The sequence below is a fragment of the Poromitra crassiceps genome (assembly GCF_964638095.1).
Source record: "Poromitra crassiceps genome assembly, chromosome: 4".
Taxonomy (NCBI): domain Eukaryota; kingdom Metazoa; phylum Chordata; class Actinopteri; order Beryciformes; family Melamphaidae; genus Poromitra; species Poromitra crassiceps.
Window position 1 is genome coordinate 26,624,529 of NC_139626.1, and position 22,518 is coordinate 26,647,046.

General features: G+C 43.6%; 1 protein-coding gene across 2 annotated transcripts in view; it reads right to left on the minus strand.

Annotated features, from left to right (window-relative positions):
- The window catches only part of LOC310775540 (uncharacterized protein), a 105,677-nt gene that overhangs the window by 4,279 nt on the left and 78,880 nt on the right, over nucleotides 1-22,518 (minus strand). For both annotated transcript variants that reach the window (XM_083635708.1, XM_083635707.1), the window contains exons 13-23: nucleotides 22,100-22,296; nucleotides 20,398-20,530; nucleotides 19,258-19,474; nucleotides 17,733-17,869; nucleotides 16,773-16,876; nucleotides 16,069-16,261; nucleotides 12,339-12,542; nucleotides 10,872-10,997; nucleotides 9,931-10,101; nucleotides 8,720-8,809; nucleotides 7,109-7,219 (exon numbers count right to left, since the gene is read on the minus strand). In XM_083635708.1, the coding sequence (XP_083491834.1) occupies nucleotides 7,109-7,219; nucleotides 8,720-8,809; nucleotides 9,931-10,101; nucleotides 10,872-10,997; nucleotides 12,339-12,542; nucleotides 16,069-16,261; nucleotides 16,773-16,876; nucleotides 17,733-17,869; nucleotides 19,258-19,474; nucleotides 20,398-20,530; nucleotides 22,100-22,296 (1,683 nt within the window). The remainder of the gene's footprint in view (nucleotides 1-7,108; nucleotides 7,220-8,719; nucleotides 8,810-9,930; nucleotides 10,102-10,871; nucleotides 10,998-12,338; nucleotides 12,543-16,068; nucleotides 16,262-16,772; nucleotides 16,877-17,732; nucleotides 17,870-19,257; nucleotides 19,475-20,397; nucleotides 20,531-22,099; nucleotides 22,297-22,518) is intronic.

A 22,518-nucleotide genomic window follows, 5' to 3' on the forward strand; every position in this document is an offset into this window, starting at 1 on the left:
CCCCTCCACATGATTAGTTGCCAGAAAAGGTTACATTATTCTCAGCTGGAAGCGCTGGGAGCCGGCGACAAAAACGGCGGAACGATGTGAAAAAGCTGGGTGTAGCGCACTTTTCAGTGCAGAGCAAACGCAGCAGAGAGCCACCAGAGCCACTCCCACGGAGGAGGAGTGTGCAGTTGAGGGGGGTGGGGCACGCAGGGCACCATACAACACCGACCCAGACAGCAGGCTCGATGGACAGACAGATTGGCAAACACAAGCTAGAATATCTGATGCCCACCAGCAGTAAATCAAGACCAGCAAGAAAGTGTAGGGTCTGCGCACGCAGGGGCCAGCGCTGCTGGTTGCAGCTAAAAAATATTATTTTGACAACAAAATTCCTTTGTTTGTTTGTTGCTTTTATTGAAGGAAATTATTTTTGAGGTGTCACTACATCAGAAAATATTAGCTTCAGAGTCAGTGATGTGCTTGAAATGCTTCATTTCACAAAAGGCTCATTATCTCAGCTTCTAGTTTGAAACGTCTGTTTTTGCTGAAACCAACCTATCTTCTACTGCTCATAACTATAGAACGGAAAATGATATCAATAAACTTTTTTTTGCTGATGATACAAGATAGTCTCATCGTTCTTTGGACCTGTTCGGTGTTTACATAGTAATATCACACAATATTCTGTGGGCCTCGAGAAATCACTGAAAACGCTCTGAAAGGGCTGGCACTGGGAGCATCCGTTTTCCAAAAGTGGCTGGCACTCAATGAGTTAATTGCCAAATTTGCAGGTTAATGTCAGAAATTGGCCATGCTGCACAATGGCTGCGCAGCCTCCACCACGTGAATCAGCCGGGGGCGGAGCGTTCACAGGGGCGAGTTGAGGAGCTGTCAGAGTAGAAACCTGCAGTTCCAGCGAGAGGCAAATCATGATTTTTTAAATGTGTTTCACAAATCCGATCGCGGCAGTTCTTTGTATGTACATCAAACACATATATGCTCATGTTTTTGTATCTGTTGGGGAGCAGGTTTTGACTAATTGTACGGCCAATCGCCACTATAGAAAATGTATTTTGGGGAAAGCATTGATTTATGTGCAGAAAGACTGTATCCTCATTTAAAGTGATAATACAGAAGAATTCAGTTTTCTTGTCTCTGACGACACCAATGGCCATGAGCAGTAATTGCAGATGAGATCCACACAGTGGCACATATGTGACGTGAATTTTTTCTTCTTCTTCTTAATACATTCAAGTTGGCCAGTGGGGGGCGGTAATGCAACTCTTGGACGCGGCGCCAACCGCACACACGTCTCAAAAGAAGAAGAAGTTGCAGTGGACCCCACTGGTGCCGCGTCTATGTGCCGACAGGCCGCAGTGCCGACAGGTCGCAATGCCGATAGCCCACAAGCAGAACCAGCTGAGCGAGGCGGCGTGCAGCGTGTCGGTGGAGCTAACCTCTCCTAGCCCCCACGCCAAACCTAACCTCCCCCTATACCTAAACCTAACCTCCCTCAGACCCGAACCCAAAACCTAACCTCTCCCACCCCCCACGCCTAAACCTAACCTCCCCCAGACCCTAACCCAAAACCTAACCTCTCCCACCACCCCACCCCTAAACCTAAGGTCAGCATTGCGGGTGGTCGGCATAGCGGGTGGACACCACCCCACTGGAGATCGCTATGACACGTGGGTGGGTGGGTGTGTGTGGGGGAGGCGATAATTTTTTTCGGATGATGGCGAAGGCTGGAGGCACCCTCTCTGCCTGTGATTGGCCTAGCGTCAAACGTTCATCCAATCACATTCGCTTGGCTATCCTGCATCTCTTTCTACAGTCTGTGGCCAGACAGACAGCAGCTTCACTTACTAGCATGCATGAAAGACGCCACTGTGTGTTTATGTTTTTTTTTATAGTCTGGTCTCTGGTTTATAATGCTGCCGCTACTCTTGGCAGTGCACGTATGTAGCCTACAGACAAATAAAAAAGAAAAGATAAAAGATTAATGAGAATTGATCAAGGGTTATATAAAAACAGTGTCAATGCCCATTTACTCATTCTAACACAAGAGTGACATGTATTTGAATTGAAATATGTATCAGTATGTGGTGTTTGCCCAGCCCTTCATTGGGAAATGCAGCTTTATGGAGTGGGATCACGTGGTCTTCAGACACTTTGATGAGATTGACACTAAGTAAACATTGTTTCAGATACATGGTGGAGTTGTGGAAAAGTGTGTGTGAGTTTGGAAGAGGAGTACACCACTAGGTGGAGACATAGCAGTGTTGATTTCATAGACGAAAACTGAGGAAAAATGTTAGTCGACTACCTATTTTCACTGGTGAAAACTAGACTAAAAATGTTAGGGAGGGACGAATTGGGAAGAGATCCAATCAGAAGAGAAGAAGAAGTTAAACATCTGTGTCTGTATTGCACATTCAAACCTTAAAATAATTCCAGAATAACAGATTAATATATCTTTACAATAAGTTCGGAAATTCTAATGAATAGTTACGGTTTTCTTTGACTAAGATGAGATGAAAATACTTGGACACTTAGTTGACGAAAACTTGATTAAATAAAATCAGGATGAGGTTGACTAAATATGATAAGAGTTTAAGTGAAAGTGGATTATAGCTCACTCAGATAAACATGTGAATGTTGTGTGATATGCAATATGGTTCAATCCCAGCCTCAGGCAATTTCTTAAAAAGTACTCACATTATAAGCTGCAGCAGTGATCCTTCTTTATCATCACCAGTAGTTTGAACACTGATAGAAATAAGCTGATGAAGGAGACTAGTCAGTCCCTGACTCTAGCTCAACTCACTGGTACAAATCTAACCTGTCTCACTCTTTATGCTCTGTGTTATTGTCAGTGTGAATAGTGTGTAGAAATCAGAAGCTTAACTCCCAACAGCTCATAGCTCAGTCAGCTGAGTGGCTGTGTCACTCTCTCTGTCTGACAGGTAGACTTGGTTCGATTCCCGATGGAGGAGACATATTACAGCACTGCCCTGTCTTTAACATCACCAGCATAGCGCCTCCTACAGGCAGATACCCAGAGCGACACAGCGCCTCCTACAGATCCACAGAAATGGACACTGTGGACAGACTGCAAAGAGATCCAGACATGTCATATACTGAGTCTAGAGCAGTTTTTCAAAAAGTTATTTTTACGCCTAGCGGCAGCAAGGCCCGGCCATTCAGAAATGTACTTCCAATGTCAGTAAAATTTCAGCTCTCTGTGGTTTTCTGTCTCATAAACCCTCAGCTCATGTCTCTGCAGGGGTCAGGGGGGGAGAACAGCCCAGGTAGTGGCAGTGGAGCGGGAATCGAACTCACAACCTCTGGCCCCGGTGTCTCTGTGTGTATTACTCCTTCACACCACCAGCTGCCCTTCACAGCTCTTCTCCGGGCGCTCTTGTCTCTTCCCTCTGCCTGTCACCATTCAAAACTGACTGAGGCCCGAACCCACGACCGCAAAAGTGGCTGAGGTCTCAATATTGCCGGGAAGCAAGCCTACTCTCTGTGCCACCAAGTCAGACTGATTGAATGAGGTTTTCTCAGGGCTTTAAATTACTCTTTCCTCTGGCTGTCGACATTCAAAACTGACTGAGGATCGAACCCACAACCTCAAAAGTCACTGAGGCTCAAACCCACAAGCTCCAAACTGCTAGACAGCAAACCAAATCTCTGAGCTAGTGGGTCATAGTCATTAAGACTAGAAGATTAAAGCATAGTCTTTATGCATCTTAAAATATGTTTTGAATAGTATTTGAATGATACTAATATGACGTGAGTTTCTATTCGCCTTGCACAGAAAACCTTTTACTTTTATACTTGAGTACATTTCAGAGCCTGTACTTTTTTCCTTTTACTTGAGTAATTAAGTTGAATCAGTACTTCTGCTTTACCAGTCTTTTTTTTACACAAATAACTGTACTTCTACTTAATCAGAGCAACAATGTGATTACATTTGGAATGACAAGAAAAAATTACACGTCTGTGCAATAGGCTAAGTAGGCCTAAATAACTCAGATATAGGGTTTGCAATTGTAACGTTCCATATAATGAAGTATCTCATGCTTGTTGATTTAATGATTGTTTTGCACCTGCTGCTCACGTTTGAGATACTTCTGGCTCGCCTGGAAAGAAGGTGGGAGCAGCCGAGTACAGTCAGCCAATCGGAGGCAGAGAGGGGCGGGTCATGCCTTCACCTAGCCTTCGCCATCATGGTAAAAAAAATATCGCGTCCTTCATCTAGCAAAGCCTTCTGCAGGCTCACCTCACCGGAATGAGTTTTGAAAAACATATTTTAAGATGCATAAAGACTATACTTTAATCTTCTAGTCTTAATCACTATGACCCACTAGCTCAGAGAGTTGGATTGCTGTCTAGCAGTTTGGTGCTTGTGGGTTTGAGCCTCAGTGACTTTTGAGGTTGTGGGTTCGATCCTCAGTCAGTTTTGAATGTCGACAGCCAGAGGGAAGAGTCATTTAAAGCCCTGAGAAAACCTCAATCAGTCTGACTTGGTGGCACAGAGAGTAGGCTTGCTGCCCGGCAATATTGAGACCTCAGCCACTTTTGCGGTCGTGGGTTCAAGCCTCAGTCAGTTTTGAATGGTGACAGGCAGAGGGAAGAGACAAGAGCGCCTGGAGAAGAGCTGTGAGTGTGAAGGGCAGCTGGTGGTGTGAAGGAATAATACACACAGAGACACCGCGGCCAGAGGTTGTGGATTTGATTCCTGCTCCGCTGCCACTACCTGGAGCTAAGTCCCCCCCTCCCCCTGACCCCCAGAGACATGAGCTGAGGGTTATTAGACAGAAAACCACAGAGAGCTGAAACTTTACTGACATTGGAAGTACGTATTTTGTTTGTGTTGCTGGTCCTGGCTGCTGCTAGGTGTAAAAATAACTTTTTGAGAAACTGCTCTAGACTCAGTATATGACATGTCTGGATCTCTTTGTAGTCTGTCCACAGTGTACATTTCTGTGGATCTGTAGGAGGCGCTGTGTCGCTCTGTGTATCTGCCTGTAGGAGGCGCTACGCTGGTGACGTTAAAGACAGGGCAGTGCTGTAATATGTCACCTCCATCAGGAATCGAACCAACAGTCTACCTGTGAGACAGAGACAGTGACGCAGCCGCTCAGCCGACTGAGCTATGAGCTGTTGGGAGTTAAGCTTCTGATTTCTACACACTGTATTCACACTGACAATAACACAGCATAAAGAGTGAGACAGGTGATGTGTTCAAACTACTGGTGATGATAAAGAAGGATCACTGCTGCAGCTTCAAATGTGAGTACTTTTTAAGAAAATGCCTGAGGCTGGGATTGAACCAACAACCTTTGCATATCACACAACATTCACATGTTTATCTGAGTGAGCTATAACCCACTTTCTCTTAAGCTCTTATCATATTTAGTCAACCTCATCCTGATTTTATTTAGTCTTTAGTTGTCATCAACTAAGTGTCTAAATATTTACATCTCATCTTAGTCAAAGAAAACCGTAACTATTCATTAGAATTTCCAAACTTATTGTAAAGATATATTAATCTGTTATTCTGCAATTGTTTTAAGGTTTGAATGTGCAATACAGACACAGATGTTTAACTTCTTCTTCTCTTCTGATTGGATCTCTTCCCAATTCGTCCCTCCCTAACATTTAGTCTAGTTCTCACCAGTGAAAATAGGTAGTCGACTAACATTTTTCCTCAGTTTTCGTCTACAAAATCAACACTGCTATGTCTCCACCTAGTGGTGCACTCCTCTTCCAAACTCACACACACTTTTCCACAACTCCACCATGTATCTGAAACAATGTTTACTTACTGTCAATCTCGTCAAAGTGTCTGAAGACCATCTCCACGTGATCCCACTCCATAAAGCTGCATTTCCCAATGAAGGGCTGGGCAAACACCACATACTGATACATATTCCAATTCAAATACATGTCACTCTTGTGTTAGAATGAGTAAATGGGCATTGACACTGTTTTTATATAACCCTTGATCAATTCTCATTAATCTTTTATCTTTTCTTTTTTATTTGTCTGTAGGCTACATACGTGCACTGCCAAGAGTAGCGGCAGCATTATAAACCAGAGACCAGACTATATCAAAAACATAAACACACAGTGGCGTCTTTCATGCATGCTTAGCAAGCGAAACTGCTGTCTGTCTGACCACAGACTGTAGAAAGAGATGCAGGATAGCCAAGCGAATGTGATTTGATGAACGTTTGACGCTAGGCCAATCACATTTTTTCCCCCCACGCAATATTTTTTTAGGCTCAATCACCATTGTGTTAACTCAGTTGGCGATATATAGTGACTTTACAGACATTTATTTACATGAAAATCTTCCGTATTATCACTTGAACTTTTCATAGGAGTTTTTCTTCATTCTAAGGTTGGGATTCATTTTCATTTAGGGTGAATGGCAATACTACTGTACTGTATATCTTGGTATTTTCTATGAAGTGGGCTAAATGTTCAGTTGTACTGTAAGTCAAAGCCACATGTGAGACAGGCAGGGCTGGGTGACACAGTCAAAATCAAATGTCAATATTTTTGACCAAATATCTCTACCTATCAATATTATGACAATAGGCACCAGGATGAAGTGACTGAGGGGGCAGTTAAAAATGGTAAGGGGGGGGATTTGAAAATGGCCCAGCCAGTTTTTCCCTCGCCCAAATTTTGCCTACGTTTGGATTCCTTAGGTCTTCTAGTTCCATACGATCTCAGTATCTTCACTGTCGCTTTAAAAGACAGTAGGAGTTCAATGAGATGTTTGATCATCATCTGCTATGTAGATATAATGACTAAGTGGGTAAAGGCAAATAATAGACCAGCTGGAACAGGCTGGTAAGTTCGCAAAATTGGGAAAAATAGGAAAAGAAAACACTTGTGCCATATCACGACATTACCATATCGAAAATCTAATACAATATATTGTCTCGTATCACAATATTGATATAATATCGATATGTTGCCCCGCCCTATTTAAATCTGCCCCTACATCCATAGATTAAACATGCCTGCATCATCAAGTGACAGCAATAGGCCTGTATTGGAAGGTAAAGGGATTTCAGAGAGGTACTGTTAGGAGACATACAGCCTCCTCCACTTGTCTCTTGTAGGCCTTCATCTTGTTCTGCAGCCTCTCCACCAGCTCCTGCATGCGCTGCTGGTTCTTCTGGTCCTCCTCTGACTGGAACAGCAGCTCCTTCATATGGGGGTAAATTTACGTCATTATTGAAAATGCAGATACTGTATTATGAGTCACAAATATATAGTAGAATTTGTAAACACAAAACACGATCTACAAATAAATTCAAAATCCACAAACAACACATCATGATCCACAAATAGAATTCAGTGACTTAAAAACCAGAATTTGAATGAATGCAAAAATAATCATTTGTCTGTATGTGTGGGTCGTATTGTATTTGTATGTTTCACATTTGTTTTCAGAATTTCAACACTACTGTTCCTCTGTTTTTGGATGTAACAATTCTATTAAAACTGCATTCAGCAATGTTTTTGAGTTAAAATAGGTGTTAAATGGCTCTATATTCTGACAGCAATCACTGAAATAGAGTGTTTGGTCAGTGACTTGAAACCCCCAACCCCCCACTGTCTCTCTCTCTCCTGTAGTCCTGCAGGCAGGGCAGACGTATCTCCGCAACCATAACTCGTAGAGACTCAAGAAAAATACATATAGTCCTTTGTAGGCATCGCGATCTGACCTTCCGCTTCCAAGAACATTTAAACTTTTCTCTGATTGGATAGTTTGAGGTCGGCGCCAATTTTGATCCAATCAGAGAAAAGTTGTAATTTTCTGAGAAACGGAAGGTCCAATCTCGATGCCTTTAAAGGACTATGTATTTTTTCACCCCAAATCCAATGCCACCATCCTTGAGTCTCTACGAGTTACGGTTGCGGTTGCTGTCAGAATATAGAGCCATTTAACACTTATTTTTGTCAGGATTGGTGTTAACCTTGCTTAAGGTGTTAGACATGTGGATCTATTCGCGGGTAGTTGATGGCCAAGACACTCTCGGTAACTGAAGTCTCGATGAGTAGGAATGCTGTGGAACTTGATAGCTAGGTCTGCACTTGTTCGAGGTTGGGGAACGGTTGCAGAGATTGACGTGATCTAAGTTTAGCTTATGAATCACTGGCGAGAGCCTGCCGGAACGGGCCTTTATAGATCCGAACATGACATCACCTGTGCTATGACATCACTACCGTTTGTGACATCATCAGAGACATGACATCACCTGTGCTATGACATCACTACCGTTTGTGACATCATCAGAGATCGATGACATCATAGTAGGAATGACGATCATAGTAGGAATGACGACATCAAAGTAGGAATGATGACGTCATCCTAACAATTTTAACACAAAAACATTGCTGAATGCAGCTTTAATGCACTCTTCACAATTTGCAAACAAACTCAAGCCACTTCCACACAGAGATTGTGCAATATTGCCATTCAGAAGGCCCACAACGCCGGCAGCCTTGCCACAGAAATGGTTTTCACACAGAGCCAAGCAGCCCCACCATTATTTCCGCCCCGGGGTGTGCTTTCAGGTTACATCCACATCAGTCTACCTTATATTCAAACCACCATTTCAGAACATGCATACAAATTCTGTGCAATGCTGTGTGTGTGTGTGGCTTTGCATGTGTCTATGGATTTACCCCCCTACAGTACCTTCAGCCGCCGCTCGTTCTTCCTCAGCGTCTTCACCGTCTCAGCGTGCCGCTTCTGCTCCGAGTCCAGCTCCAGCTCCATCTCCTTCACCTGAGCACACACACAGTCTGGCACATTTCAGCTCCAGGTCCATCTCCTTCACCTGAGCACGAGCACATTTCCCAATGTCGTTCTGCTTGTTTAACCTTTATTTATCAAGGGGAGGTCGACTGAGCACACTTAGCAAGTAATTTAATCTAAATTATGATGGAATCTTGAAATCATTATGTTTGTTAAAACTAGATTTCCCTTGTTTCTAATGCAAATCAACTTCAAGATTTATTAGTATTTTTTGATGGATTTATTTTTTAGTATAAGTTTCTTCAGAGAGAAGCTGATGCACACCTTCAATCTCTTAAAGGCAGGTGCGTCGGAGATGCAGTACGTATGAGAGATAAAGAGGAGTCCCGCACACTGTCAATTACTTGCAAAAAAACTTTTAATTAACACAACGTTTCGGTCTATCGACCTTCATCAGGTTAAAATCAATTTCGATAGACCGAAACGTTGTGTTAATTAAAAGTTTTTTTGCAAGTATAAGTTTCTTGAAAGTATAGTGGAGTGATCTAACTCCACTATCCCGACTATATACTCACTCTATAGCTCTATGCTATAGTGGAGATCTGCCTTGTTTTGCCTTGTTTCAAAGAATTCCTGAAACAAGTGAAACTGCATTGTTTTCTTTTGTAATAATAATAATCATAATCATAATAATATCACTACTATAATAAGGCAAGAGTCACGCTTGTAACTCAAGTGCTCAACAGCCAGTTGAGCAGGCGAGCACGTGAAGCCTGCTAAGCACGCTAGAAGCGAGGCATACTAGAGATGAGCGTGTGAAGCGTGCAATATTTTTAGTAATAATAATAAGATGACTAAATATCAGACTAAATGACATGTTACTGTAATATAGATATGTTTGCAGTTTATTGTTTGAGCTTCACTGGAGCAGCTCTGACTTAATGCCTTCCTCAAGGGCATCTCAATGTAGTTCGATATAGTTGCTGAGGGAGGGGAGAGCTTTCACTTTCTCCTCCCCAGAGTAGGCTATCTCAATCTGTCACACAAGCCTGCTTCTCTAGGCTACGGTGTGTGTGTGTGTGTGTGTGTGTGTGTGTGTGTGTGTGTGTGTGTGTGTGTGTGTGTGTGTGTGTGTGTGTGTGTGTGTGTACCTTGCCCTCCAGTTTCTGGATGGTCTTCTTGCCTCCTTTGAGAGCCATCTGCTCGGCCTCGTCCAGCCTGCTGCTCATGTCTTTAATCTGGACCTCCAGACCCTTCTTCACCCTTTCCAAGTGCAGCGTGTGCTCCTGCTCCAGACGCAGCTCCTCCGCCACACGTGTCGACTAAAACAATGATCCACTCATTTACAAAACATCAACTTCTTCTCATAACTGTATATAGAACAAATTTCAACGCTAGAATCTCTTGTCCTGCATTGGTTTTTTGGAGCAAACACACAGATCTTGCTGCTGTTTTTTCAATCAATTGTGCAGAGTGTTATGCTGTATGGGAGTAGTGCATGGTATAGCTGTCTGTCTGTGCAGCTTGAAACTAGACTAGGCAGGTTAATCCGAATATGCTCGAAAATTGTCGGACAAACACTTGAAACAAACTTTCAAGAAGCACACACAAGAAGAATGTTGTCTCTAGCAGGTAGCATAATATGTGACCCAACTCACATTCTTTTTAATGAATTTGAGCTGTTTCCCTCAAACAGAAGATTCAGAGTCCCACAGGCTCGCTTAAACAGACTGAAACTCTTTTGTGCCCCAGTCTGTCAAACTGTTCAATCAGGTTAGAGGCTCTAGGTAGGGACTAAGGAAGCACTGCAGCCACTTTTCTTGTCTTGTTTGTTTTTTGTCGTCGATTACGTGTATTGAAGTTCCACAGTATGTAGCACTTTGATGATGGTGATGGTGTTGTTGTGTGTAGTGTACACCTGTATGTATTTATGAGAAACAAGTGTCTTAGGATGCAAGACAAATTTCGGACTCTGTCTGACAATAAAGTGATATCTTATCTTATCTTTTCTCTTATCTTATTGGTTTACCTCACAGCTGATTTCACAGCTGCTTTACCTCACAGCTGCTTTACCTCACAGGTATTGGTTTACCTCACAGCCGGCCTTCTTGGCCTTGTCAGTGGATCCTCTCAGCTCGCTCTGCAGCTCGTCATGCTCTTGCTGCAGGGCCTGTAGGTCCACCTCGAGCTTCCTCCTCCCGCTCAGAGCCGACTGGACCTGAGGAGATACATACGGGCCAAACACAGTGAACAGGCAGCTGAAATAAGTCTGTCTGGAGGTGCTGTGGTGCCTGGTGACAGTCTAAGGTTTGCAGTCTACCGTTCGGTCTACCGGTATGTTACATTTGAGTTGAGTCTGACTTAATGTTAGTCTGTTAGCATGTTGGGCTCCCAGACAAGAGAGGGAGAGCTGGGAACTCTGTGGCGAGAACAAACCTACGGCCCTTTGTCAAGTTAGCGGAAATGACGCTCTCCCCGCATTCTCCTCCATACTGAAACAAAGTGGACATACAGAGAATCTCTTTGTTTTCTTTGTGTTTTCTTTTATTATATATTTTGTTTTTATTTTCAAATGCATTGTAACAAATACACAAACATAACATACAAAACATCAAACACCAAAGAAATCCCAAATCCCTCCCCTCCCTCCTACTCCCTCCCAAACATTGAAAATGGATGTCCCGAGCAACATGACATTATTTGATTCTGTTTTATCCGTTTACAAGCACACGACTTCTGCATGAAGGGCCGTCCTAAAGACTCTGGATTGGTTCTGCGATGCAGGTTTTTTTTACTCTAATTGTTTCCACCCAGTTTTAACAACGAAAGCTGGGAGAAAGTTCTCAGTCTCCAGTTGAGTGACGTGGATAGAGATGAGAACTGAGTCTAAGGGGCCTTTCACACCTAACGACCGTACCGCGGCTATATGCCTTCGCCAACGAGCAGCTGAAATCCATGTCTGGCCAGACTTTGACGTTTGAGCCAAATGTGAAGAAATCCTGTGAAGGCGTTACTGAGATATGCCTTTAGCGAGCTTGAAAATGGCGTTCGTGAGGTCACAGTGACCTTGACCTTTGACCACCAAAATGTAATCAGTTCATCCTTGAGTCTAAGTAGATGTTTGAGCGAAATTTGAAGAAATTCCGTCAAGGCGTTCCTGAGATATCGTGTTAGTGACCTTGAACTTTGACCTTTAACCACCAAAATCTAATCAGTTCATCCTTGAGTCCAAGTGGATGTTTGAGGCACATTTGATGAAATTCCATCAAGGCGTTCCAGAGATATCGTGTTAACGAGCTTGAAAATGGCGTTCGAGAGGTCACAGTGACCTTGATCTTTGACCACCAAAATCTAATCAGTTCGCCTGTCAAATATACAGTAGGGAGATGCAGCCCACGTAAGTGATGACGACAGGATGTAGAATGTCATGTAAAGTTATTTAGTGCATTTGCATAATTGCAGTGTGAAAGCAAAACTAACCGGATCAAATGTATACAATGTAACAAAAACATGAACCTTGATTTGCACTTTCAGGTGTGAAAACAGTCAGAGAGATCACCTGGTTGTTGAGGTCGCCGTACTTCTCGCTGGCCTCCTGCAGCTCAGTCTCCAGGGCCTTGCGCGCTCTCTCAGCGTTCTCCAGGGCGCCGCGCGTCTCCTCGCCCTCACCGGCCAGCAGGAGGCAGCGCCGCTCCATGGCCGCATGCTCCTCCCTGCGCTCCTCGTGGCTCCGCACCTCCTCCTCCAGCTGAGCCTGCAGCTCCTGGTACAGAGGGGAGGGAAAGAGCAGAGAAGAGGGGAAAGGTGAGACACAGAAGCAGCAAAATATTCTTACCCTTCAGCAGGGGCGTCATGCAAGCCAACAATCTGAGGGGGCGAACTCTGGCGCCGCCCATAGGGTGGGGGGTTGGAAGCCAGATTCAGGGCCGTAGCTAGCTATGAGGACGGGGAGGTCCGGACCTCCCCTAATATTTCAGAGGAATTTTTTTTTTTTTTTTTTTTTTTTATAAAACAATCTGCATGGAAAAGCATGAAAAACACGGGATCGCTTTTATTTTTAAACAAAAGGCAGGTCAGGCAGGAAGTCATCTGACGCCGCGTCCGCGGTAACTTGATTCCGAGAGAGCAGCAGCATGGTGGTGAGTGATGACTGTCTGTCTGCCTGGCGAGATAATTGAAGGTGAGCGAGCTGCGAGACAGTGAGCGAGTGAACGACAGACAGTGAGTGACACTGACAGATTTTTTAGCAACAACCAAGAAAGTAAGTGTCTAGTCTGTCTCTTAAGTAATGTTACCTGTGTGACACGTTGGGATGCTACTGGCTAATCATGCATGATGCCAAATGCCAAGCTCCCGAAGTCAGGTATGCAGGTGGCTATATGCATGGTTTCAGTTTCATGACCCAATAAGTAACAAAAAGAGGTGGTGTAAAGTTAAAAACAACATAATATATTTTATTTTATTTTTCAATCGTTCCTATCAGGAATAAATAAATGTCCCTCTGTATGTTTTTTTTTATTATCGATGATGACTTTGTGTGTTGTGTACGGCTTGGGTTGTGTACCTGTGTTTGTAGGTGTCATTTTGATATGAATTTGGCTAAAACAGTTTGTGTTTGTTAGTTACAATTATGTTGACAGGAGAGCTGAGCAGGTGGTGACATGAAAGAGAATATACTGAATAATGACATCACAACAGTATAATCCTAATGTTGATTTAAAATGATATATTACTCTAAATATGGCTTAAAAAGGGGAAAAAAAACCTCAATTTTTTTTCGGCGGCGCCCGTCCGCCTCCCCTTGCTGGACCTCCCCTATTTCGGAACCCTGGCTACGGCCCTGGCCAGATTTAGAGGAATATCTCATTTTAAATTAACAGACTGAGCAGGTGTAACCATAAGGCTATTTTCCAAACTGCTCAGCCTCCTGGAAAGATCCATAATCACCAGACTAAGTACATTGCCACTGCCCAGGCTCAATGGACTTGACAAAAAAGGGAGAACACACGTTTCAAAGCAATGTAACACAATGTTTATTTTGGCTGGTATTGCCTTTTCAGAAGGTAGACATATTTTCTCTTCCATTAGTCTCATCTAGTGTCCTCTAGAGCAGGGGTTCCCAACCTTTTTTGTGCCAAGGACCGGTAGATACATGGACAAAGGGTAAATAACAGCCTTTTGTGTTGTACTGTATGTAGCCTATACAGTATTCATGTTTTTGTTTTAACTACAAACATAAATAAACGTCAACTTGAAACTATGTTTCAACTACCATACACAGCCTATAATATTATAGCCTACTCCAGAATTTGGAGTTTAAATTCTGAAGTTTTGAGGGTTAATGTCTGTTGTACAACCACCATTTTGCTCCCTGAAAACATCCAATGAAAGCTGACACAATAAGGTACAATACATATGATTGGTGTTTGAGGGGGGCACGTTGGCGCAGTGGTAGCGCTCTCGCTTCACACTCTCGCCTCACAGCAAGAAGGTCCAGGATTCGATTCCCACCTGGGCCGCTGTTGGCACTGAGGGCATGTCTCCCCATGCCTTTGGTGCCGAGTGGCCCAGTGGGCTATCTCATCAAAGGGGCCTTTCTGTGTGGAGTTTGCATGTTCTCCCCGTGCTCCCCTGGGGTTTCCTCCATAAGATTAATATGAACCCCCCACTAACAACATGCAAGAAGATCGTCGACTGACCAGCGGTGGTTGGAAGAAGGTGGTCCCCGGGGGGGGGGGGGGGGGGGGTGTGTGTGTGTGTGTGTGTGTGTGTGTACTGGCTGCCGTGCATCTGTCGTCTGTCATAGAAAGTGCTATATTCTAGCCTTGCTCCAGACCTTCTGCATTTAAGAGAGAACTGCATTTAAGATAATTTTTTCCCCTTGCTTAAAATGTTAGAGGTTTTCTGTTAATTTAAAAGACATGACTACAACAGGGGTACCCAAACTTTTTTAGGATGAGTGCTACTTACAAAAAAAATAGAACTAGTCGCGAGCTACTTATTTTCCCCTTGTCCCCCCAAGTACATATTTAGCAGATTTTAACAGTATTACCGGTATATGATTTATTTCACATGATTTAATAATGTTATGTTAAATATTGTAGATACTGAGTTAGCTATATATAGCTATGTATAGCTATGTATATGTATAGCTATACATGAGTGGGATTTAGTTTATGCATTAAAAAAGAACAAATGCAAATAATACATTTTGGATTTCTTTGGCGAGCTACTTATTGATGGCCCAAGATCTACCTCTAGATCATGATCTACCTATTGGGCACCCCTGGACTACAAGAAGAACATGAATTTTAGAAGAAGTGGACGGACAAAACCGTCTTTATTTTTGTCACACAAACATGCTACAATGGTGCTGTGAAATTTGATTTCCACCTTTCTCCCATCCTGGTTCATCCTTCATCCATGGGACAGGCCAGGGACAGACATGGGACAGGCCAGGGGCAGACATGGGACAGGCCAGGGGCAGACATGGGACAAGCGAGGGGCAGACATGGGACAGGGCAGGGACAGACATGGGACAGGCCAGGGACAGACATGGGACAGGCCAGGGACAGACATGGGACAGGCCAGGGGCAGACATGGGACAGGCCAGGGGCAGACATGGGACAGGCCAGGGGCAGACATGGGACAGGCCAGGGGCAGACATGGGACAGGCCAGGGGCAGACATGGGACAGGCCAGGGGCAGACATGGGACAGGCCAGGGGCAGACATGGGACAGGCCAGGGGCGGTGGGCGGATTTCATTCAGGAACACCCTCATCACAGATTTATTATTGCAACAAATGGAAATACAGTTCGGTTTGGCGCTGATGGCTCCACTCTTTACAGAAGATGCTAAGCTAATCAGGGAGCGCAATGCAGAATCCCATATGGGTATAGAAGAGTTTGCTTTGCAGCAGCAGCAGCAGCGATGTGTGAGGCAGCATCGGGACCACAATGGAAATAACTTTTTTGATTCATCAAATTCATTCATTCATTCATTCATTGGAGTAGCAAAGACCAGTGTAGAGGGCAGCCATATTTAAATGGACCACCTTGCTGTGAGAATGGATGTGATCGGTTAATGATTAAATGCTGATCCAATCAGCTGATCACAGTTGGGGCATAGCCTAAGACTTCATGTCCTGCACGAACTAACGCCATGCTTCATTTCTGCCCTTTAACATGATGTATGAACTTTTATTGTATGATATTGTCTAAGCACACAGAAAGTAATTATATGGAATTTTCATCATAATAACTGGAAGGAACCACCGCTGTAGACAAACCTTAATCTGCTGCTGCATCTTCTTGGCATTCTTGCTGAGCTCGGCATTGCTCTTGGTGAGCAGGTCAACCTGAAGTTCCAGCTCGTTGGTGTCGGCCTCCAGTTTCTTCTTCAGCTTCAGTCCCTCCGCCCGACCTTTCACCTCCACGTCCAGACTGGCCTGCAGGGACTCTAGCGCCCTCTGGTGGCATTTTCTGAGACGGGACAAGAAGGAAGGGATGGAGGATGAACGGAGATACATGTCACTTTAAAGACAGCGAGGCTGCATTTGAGTATTCAAAGGTCTTACCTCTAAAGAGAATGTGCCGCCACTTTGCAAAAGGAATAAAGGCAGACGGTGGAGAGGATGAGGTTAAAGGAGAACCTCGCTGAAAAACAATGCTGATTTATTTTGCACACGAAGCTCACACATATCCAAAAACTGTCAATGGTTCTGCAGACATTCGTTTAGTTTGACAGTTATTGAGAGTTGATTTGAGTTAGGTTGTGGACCAGTGATGTCATTCATGCACAAATTACACATCACTGGTCCACAATTAGCACAACGCTCAATAACTGACAAACTAAGTGTGAGATCACGTGCAAAATAAATCAGCATTGTTTTGGGGCGAAGTTCTCCTTTAAGAGTGTCAAAGAGTGTTAGTCCAGTAGATGAGGAAGGAGTCAGTGGTTTGAGGTCTGAGGAAGCGGAGTCTGCAGAGGTACCTGGCAGCCTCCATCTCCTCCTCCTTCTCCTGGAGTCTGCGCTCCAGGTCGCCTTTAGCCTGAGACAGCTCCAGCTGCAGCCGCAACACCTTGGTCTCCTCCACCTGAGAGAGAGGGGCAGAGAAAGAAGAAACAAACACATTAAGACACAAAGACAAAGAAAGAAAGAAAGAAAGAAAGAAAGAAAGAAAGAAAGAAAGAAAGAAAGAAAGAAAGAAAGAAAGAAAGAAAGAAACAGAACAAACGCAAAGAAAGAAAAATGAAAAAAAGAGAAGCAAACCCCGCCCCTAACCCTAACCCAGAAGATACAAAGAAAGAAAGGTTGGGGGTGTAGTAAGATACCCAAAACTCTTGGGGATTAAATACAGTCGACACCCTTGTAACAGGAAGTATTGCTGCGACAATATCACAGGGGATGTAGTCAATACTTCCATGTGCATGTTCAGTAATAAATCATGGTGTTGGTTATTTAGTAAGTAAGTTAATTCTAACAACAGGGGAAAAGAATACAATGAATCATGGATGAAGGGGTCCAGAGGAAGAGGAGAGGTTGGACAAACCAGGGTGGTTGATAGACAGACCTCTGGAAGACTTTTCTTTCTTTCTTTCTTTCTTTCTTTCTTTCTTTCTTTCTTTCTTTCTTTCTTTCTTTCTTTCTTTCTTTCTTCATTACATATGCAAGGCAGCATTTTTGGGAGTCATCCTCACTATTTAATCTGATCTGGTGTTCACATGCTTCCTCCGATACATGTGCGGTCGCCAGCTGCTTCTTTTCACCTGACAGTGAGGCGTTTCACCGGCCGGATGTAGCACAGGGGAGGATCACGCTATTCCCCCCAGTTCCTCTCCCCACGAACAGCGAATGGCGCCCCGACCGACCAGAGGAGGCATATGCACACTGTTCCTATAAGGTCACAAGCATCAGTGCATCCCAGCTAGCAGGCAGAAGCAGTACTGTACCTCTAATGCAGCCTCAGACTCCTCCAGCGACGCCTGCAGCTCCTCTTTCTCCATTTCAATCTTCTTCTTAGCCTTCTGGAGCTCGTGGACGCTCTTCCCCCCGTCCGAGAGCTGGTCTGTGAGGTCCGCTACCTCTTCTGCCAGGGAGAGACATCAAGCCTGTAGCTACTCATCCATCCATTCATTCATCCATCCATCATTCCTCTCCCTCTGTCCCCTGTTCATATCAGCTGATTAGGGGCGTAACACTCTGGCTGCAAAACCAATCAGCTGATTAGGGGCGTAACACTCTGGCTGCAAAACCAATCAGCTGATTAGGGGCGTAACACTCTGGCTGCAAAACCAATCAGCTGATTAGGGGCGTAACACTCTGGCTGCAAAACCAATCGGAGCCAGCCACATCTTCCTTTCAGCTGTCAACTTTAAAATCTGTTCTCCTCGCTCGTGTGTCTGCTGTCATTTCAGAGTGATTTTGCGACCATCCTCCACCCCATTCACCTCCAGTTCATCACTCAGATGCCCAGGTCAGAGATTTCCAGAAGCCCACTCCTCCTCACCACCAGCATGTCTAGACTCCATGTAAGGGTTCATGCACGCCGAGGTGGACATTATCAGAAATGATTGGACGACGCGGAGGCGTGAACCGTCCCAGGCGAAGCCGAGGATGGTTGCCTCTGCGAAGTCCAATATCATCTGATAATGGACACCTCGAAGTGCATGAACCTGCTTATACCATGGTCACTTGCCAAAGAAACAAAACAAGACCATTCATTTATATTTTCATGCATTTTGCAATCAAAATCTAGTTTTCATAACCTTGGATGAGTTGAGACAAAATAATCCCCTCGGCTGAGATTTTCACATAAGAAAATGCCCGCTTAGTGCCTACAGCCTTGGCAGAATTTCTAGCCCATAAACTAACTAATAACTTGGCCAATTGTATGTAACATACAAAATAAAGCAAACGGTAATGTCTAAGAATGCAAAGATGTAACTGACTCGTTAAACTCGCATTCCAGGAATAACGTTAACGTAAATGGCGCGAGACGAGACGTACTGTATCAGCAGTGTAGCTTTCAATGTCGGAGTCCAGATTGTTTTGTACAAGGAAGTCTCTCAGTGTGTTGGTGTTAACTGCCCATTTCGTTGTTTTCTTTTTGTTGATCTAATCTTTTTCCTCTTCGATTTGATTTGTATCAGTGATACAGGCAGGCAGTCTAATCGCTGAAAGACTGCACATTTCTATCACCATTGTGCACATGTAAATAATTGTTCTTTAGCACAAGTAAATAAATAATTGTTAACCAAAGAATGAGTCTCTCTCTGATTGAACTATTGTAGGTAGAGAGATAACAGTGAATCTATGACCAAAACAGCAATTTTTTCTACATTCTCTAATTGTGTTTACTTCTTGTAAATGAAATAATGACTCCCTCAAGACCCCCTGGTGGGCACACCGTACCCTGGTAGTACCCTGGTAGTACCCTGGTACGTACCAGGGTACGTACCGTACCCTACACCGTACCCTGGTAGGCCTTGTTCTCCCTGCGCAGGACTTCGAGCTGCTCCAGCACCTCCTCGTGGGCTGTCTTGACCTTGAAGAGCTCGGTGGCGTGCAGCCTACTCTCCTTCTGGCAGCTCTCCACCTCCGCCACCAGCTCCTCGCACTTCTGCCTCCAGTCGCCCAGCTGCTTCTCCAGGACGCGCTGCTTTCTGTCCAGAGCCTGGCCACAGCCGCTGGCCTGCGGTGGGGGAGGGAGAATGGGATCAGTGTGGAGGAAACTGAGGCCCAATCAAAATGTCCACCCTCCAGACTTAAGTCCTACCAGAGTGATATAGAATAGAAGAGAGGCGCCAACGGAATTCCAAAATGCGTGACTCACATAGCTATAGTGTGTGAGGGGGTGAATAGTTCCAGGAAGTATGTTTGAATGCATAAAATAAAGCTAATGATATACAATTTGATTCTTTAAACGTCTTAACCTTGAATCACAAATGGTCCATTCTGCTGCAACTCGACAGCGCTGCTTAATCCAGAACCTTACTTCTGGCAAAGTTCTTGCGAGGTAAATAACTGGTCCATTGGAGTGAATGGAAATGAGGCAACTCTTATATCTCTATGGCTCTGAGTCCTACGTACCGTGACGTGTTAAATGTCCTCACGTCAAGTCTGCGAAGGTGAGAGACTGCAAGGTAAGCTGCTGATAAACAGGCATACAATAATACAAGGCCTACAATAATACAATAAAGACTACAATAACAAAATGCAGTTCGCTTACCTCCATGCCCTGTACTTCTATATATTTCTGTGTCATGATGTGAGTGAATATTATTTCTGGTCTCCATGATTCAAGTAATGTTTTAATAAAGTAATTGTTTTACACATTCATAATAAGATTCTTATGTTTGTTTTGTTTGGCAAGCAGAAAAACTACAATGTCAAGTCTGTATTGCAATTAATTGTGGGTAATTAAATCAGTGAAGTCTGCACCCCAAGCAGACTCTCTGGAAGTCTGCAGAAAGTCTGCTTGACCCTTGTGCACTGGATGAATTGTGGATTTTGAGCCCTGAGCACTTGCAGACTAGACATTTGGATCTGGTGTGAATCAGAGAAGAGAAGAAGAGAAGTGTGTGGGACATCAGCAGTCATGTGATGTGTCCATACCTTCTCCAGGTCCATGCACAGCTCCTCCACCTCTCCCTGCAGCCTCTGCTTGGTTTTCTCCAGGGAGGAGCACTTAGCCTGGGTGGCTTCCACTGCCTCTTCAGCCTCCTGCAGCCGGGACGCCAGCTTCTTCCTATGGAGCGCACACACGCACGCACACACACACACACACACACACACACACACACACACACACACACACACACACACACACACACACACACACACACACATTACATTTCAGCACTGAGATCCATATTGAAAAATCTGTAGATTAGAGGTAATGCTGAAAGTGAGAACATGTGTCTGGTTTCCAGCCTGATATCACACTGGATTATCAGACAGTAGGTAGGTTTCCATCCACCTGTTTAATGCACATTTTCAATTTGCGCATTAAAAAACCTCCACTTTTTACCTGAGTGGAAACACTGCAAAGTTAGAAAAAACGTCATGTTTATTCAGAGAACACAGGGTTATTTTATCTCTTTCAAAGGTTTGACTGATAATAATAATAAAATAATAATAATAATAATAATAATAATAATAATAATAAGTTCAGTGTTTCTGCCTGTATTGCTGTCTGTTGTAGTGTAATTGTAAAATGACCTAAAGGGAGAGCAGGTCACCAAGTGAGTGAGAAAAGGAGAAAATACTGAATAATGATATCACTACAGTATAATCCTAATGTTCATTTAAAATGAGATATTCCTCTAAATATGGCTAAAAATCATCCAAACGTTAAAAAAAAAACGTCAATTTTTTTTAAGACTCCCCTTCCTGCTTTTGTCCCCCTAATTGCAAACTCGTTCCAGCGTCACTGTTTCTCACTCTGTTTGGACATGAATTGACAAAAGCCACAAGGCCGAAACATTGTCTGTCGATTACATTTTAAATCTTTGCATCTGAACCAGTGTCCTCTTTTTCATTAAAGTCTTGATTTTAGCCAGATATAAAGCACTCTACCAGTAGAGATACCGCAAATGCAGTAGTGGTAAAGTTTTGATTTAAGGCAAATATAAAGCACTCTACCAGTAGAGATACTGCAAATGCAGTAGTGGTAAAGTTTTGATTTAAGGCAGATATAAAGCACTCTACCAGTAGATATACCGTGGATGCAGTAGCCAAGATACCATTATGTCACTTTATTCAAGAAAATTCTAGAAAAAGATTGTTTGCATTGGAAACTCATTTTAAGATTACTAAGATTTGTAGACTCAATATAGATAGATAGATAGATAGATAGATAGATAGATAGATAGATAGATAGATAGAAGGATAGATAGATAGATAGATAGATAGATAGATAGATAGATAGATAGATAGATATAGATATAGATAGATAGATAGATACTGTAGATAGAAGGATAGATAGATAGATAGAAGGATAGATAGATAGATAGAAGGATAGATAGATATATAGATAGATAGATAGATAGAAGGATAGATAGATAGATAGATAGATAGATACAGTAGATAGATAGATACTGTAGATAGATAGATAGATAGATAGATATATATAGATATAGATAGATAGATAGATACTGTAGATAGAAGGAGGATAGATAGATAGATAGAAGGATAGATAGATAGATAGAAGGATAGATAGATATATAGATAGATAGATAGATAGATAGATAGATAGATAGATAGATAGATAGATAGTGAATGTGAGACTTCTGCAGGAGTGCAATACTCTACTGACTTGGTGTCCTCGAGCTCGTCGGCATGCTGCAGGCTGTCGGCCTGGTGTTTGCCTCTCCAGTGTGTGGCCTCTGCGTTGAGCTTGGAGACGAGGCGCTGCAGCTCCAGCCTGCTCTCCTGTTCCTCCTCCAGCTGCTCCCTCAGCACCTCGCACTCCTGCCGCGCCGCGCTCAGGCTGCTGCTCAACGCCTGCTTACACTGCCCAGCACAGGAAACAACACGCTCCCTCAACACAGACACAAGCTGAAGCTACGCCGCCAAGCTTTGTTCAGACCCACAGAACTTAATTTTAATTTCTAGTCGAGATCCCAAGGTTTCCAAAGATGCCAAATATCTCATGCTGAATTACATGGACATGTGTATAAAATGATGCACAAGACATCTAGAGTTTTCCATTTGATGTGGAAAAATTCTGTCTTC